We start from the raw sequence: 2,500 nt of genomic DNA, 5'->3' as shown, positions 1-2,500 counted from the left end.
AAATAAAAGCTAAGGAATTTTGTTGGATGTTAGTTTTAGTGAGTGTGAGTTTATGGGACGTACTATAGTTAGGATTTTGCTAAATGTATGAGATTGAGAAGCATTACCTCTTTGTCTGTTTCTTCTGTCTTATAACAATGGAAAATGTTGTTAGCTGATTTGGGATACATTTCCCTTTTATTAGGCAACTTATCTTTGGTATAATCCGCTTTTATTTTGAGAAATTTATAGGTAGATGTCACATATGCGATTGTGATGTTTTCTTGATGAAATACAAATTGTGCTAGTATTGACATTTTGGATTGGTATTTTCTTCTCTTCTTTCAAAAACGTAAAATGTGTTCTTGGGAGCCCTGATTTCGTGTCAGCTTTGTGGTTTGTTTGAATGTATTTTCGCATGGATCTTTCATTTCCACTACTGACAACCAGTTCTGCAGTAACTGAAATTCACAAACTGCTGTAATGCTATGTGGTAAAAGTCTCTTCCTATCAAGGATTTCCTGATCAAATTAAGTTCGTTCTGTTTATACAATGTTGAAGGTTCATTCTGCACCAAGAAGCTTTTTCGGGGTAGAGGATTTCCTCGATGATAACAATAGCCGGCCATACACCTACAAGAAAGAGAGGAAGTCGAAAAACCCGCAAAAGCATGTATCATTCAAACAACGCACCGAGGCCTACATGGAACCATTCACACTCGACGTGTTGATCTCGAAGCGCTTTGTGACGGCGTCGCTTACCCACAGGGTAACGAGCAAGCAGGTTGCAGTCGCTGGCACAAACTCTAAGGACATTAAAGCTGCACTCAAGTCCCGATCAGATATACCCGCGTGTCTGGCCATTGGCCGTATTTTGGCTGACAGGGCAAGAGAAGCTGATGTCTACACTGCTTCTTACACACCAAGGGACAGGGACAAGTTTGAAGGGAAGATAAGAGCAGTCGTTCAATCTCTTATTGATAATGGAATTGATGTTAAGATTTATCTTGACTAATTTTCAGTGGCTTCTTCTTATAAAGTAAAATGACTCTTGAACCTCATGGGGTTTTGCAGAGTTGCCATTGCCATATTGCAATAATCAACTAGATGTGAGAAATGGTCGAGGTCTTGAAAGTAGCTTAAGAGGGACAAAAAGATTTTTAAATTTTTTTTTTTAATTTTAACTTGTTTTTTGCTTCCACTTCACTTGTCGAAACTTTCTTTTTTATAACTGCCATCAGCAGGGGAAAAAAATACATTATGATTACAACAAAATAGGAGACAACAATCTCTTCAAAATTAAAAACGAGAAATATGTTAGAATGACTATTTAATAAAGTGAAATTAGCAAAATGATATTCTTCATTTTTTATCAAAAACGACCACCTGGTCGTTCTTTATAAAAAATGGTCATCCGTGATTGTTTCGTAGTCATTTTACAAATAAAATTTTTAAAAAGTTATTTTATTAATAAAACTTTCTATAAAGGCCTCTTATATAACATGAAAAGGTAATGCAAACACACGGTATTTTATTTTCAGTCTCCTATTACAGGACAGATGATCTTGGCAAAAAAAAAAAAAAAAAAAGAACAGATAGTATGCTCTTAAAAGAGAGAGAATAAAAGTACTTTGTCAATAATAGATATGTCCTATTAATTTATGAATAAATTTGATTAATAAACATTTTTTCCTCAAAAATAAAATGAGAAGTCTAGATATAAAATAGAAACCAAATTGCTATAGAGAGGGAGAATATTTTAACATGTTACGCCTAACTTTGATATATATTTTTTTGAATACGTGTCTCCTTTTCTATTGCTTCATGGGGAGGGGCAGACTAACAAAATGGTTTACTTTTTCCCCCTTTCAAAAGAAACTAAAATTATAGAAAATACTATAGAATTTTTAATCTTGAGCGAAATTCTTGAGTTTTGTTTGACCAACAATATCGGGTTTTGATTTCTTGACTTTATTTTTCTTTTATACTTTAAAAAATGCTTAAAGAGTAGAGTTAACTTTTGATCATTTTAAAAAAATAGTTGTCTTTTAATTGTTATTGTGAGTTTAATTCTAGAGTCCATTCAGTTTAATTTTAAAGTACTTTTAAAATTATATAGGAAGTAAAGTGTTAAAATAATAACAATTTTTATGGACAAAAACGCCAACCTTCAAAAAATTTAGCCGCACAAAGAATAAAAGTGTAATTATTGTATCAAAAACTTAAACTCAAATAATTATTAAAAATACAACATTCTAAAAAAAAAGAACAAGAATGTGAAAAATTATGAGAATGTGGTCAAAATTTATAAGAAATTCAGGGGTATAGGTGATAAGAAATTTAGGGGTATAGGTGATAAGAAATTTGGTCAAGCACCCTTGTGATTAGGGATGATTATCGGTGGAATGAGGACAAGTATGCTTTCCCCACCCCTACCCCTACTTTCATTTTTGTCCCTCGTTCTCGCTTTCATACGCCTTATTTGAGGTTGGGGTCTGGAAATCCCATTAGGAAGGCTTTCC

At 33.1% G+C, this 2,500-nt stretch overlaps 1 protein-coding gene across 2 annotated transcripts in view; it reads left to right on the top strand.

The window, feature by feature from the left end:
• LOC21393510 (50S ribosomal protein L18) overlaps positions 1-1,131 on the top strand; it is a 1,976-nt gene extending 845 nt beyond the window's left edge. For both annotated transcript variants that reach the window (XM_024166214.1, XM_010099031.2), the window contains exon 3: positions 541-1,131. In XM_024166214.1, coding sequence (XP_024021982.1) covers positions 541-993 — 453 coding nt within the window. In that variant the 3' untranslated portion in view covers positions 994-1,131. The remainder of the gene's footprint in view (positions 1-540) is intronic.
• Positions 1,132-2,500: the final 1,369 nt, after the last annotated feature.

Source organism: Morus notabilis, unplaced genomic scaffold (genome assembly GCF_000414095.1).
Source record: "Morus notabilis unplaced genomic scaffold, ASM41409v2 Scaffold724, whole genome shotgun sequence".
NCBI classification, from domain to species: Eukaryota; Viridiplantae; Streptophyta; class Magnoliopsida; order Rosales; family Moraceae; genus Morus; species Morus notabilis.
This window is presented reverse-complemented; position numbering and strand designations above follow the sequence as displayed.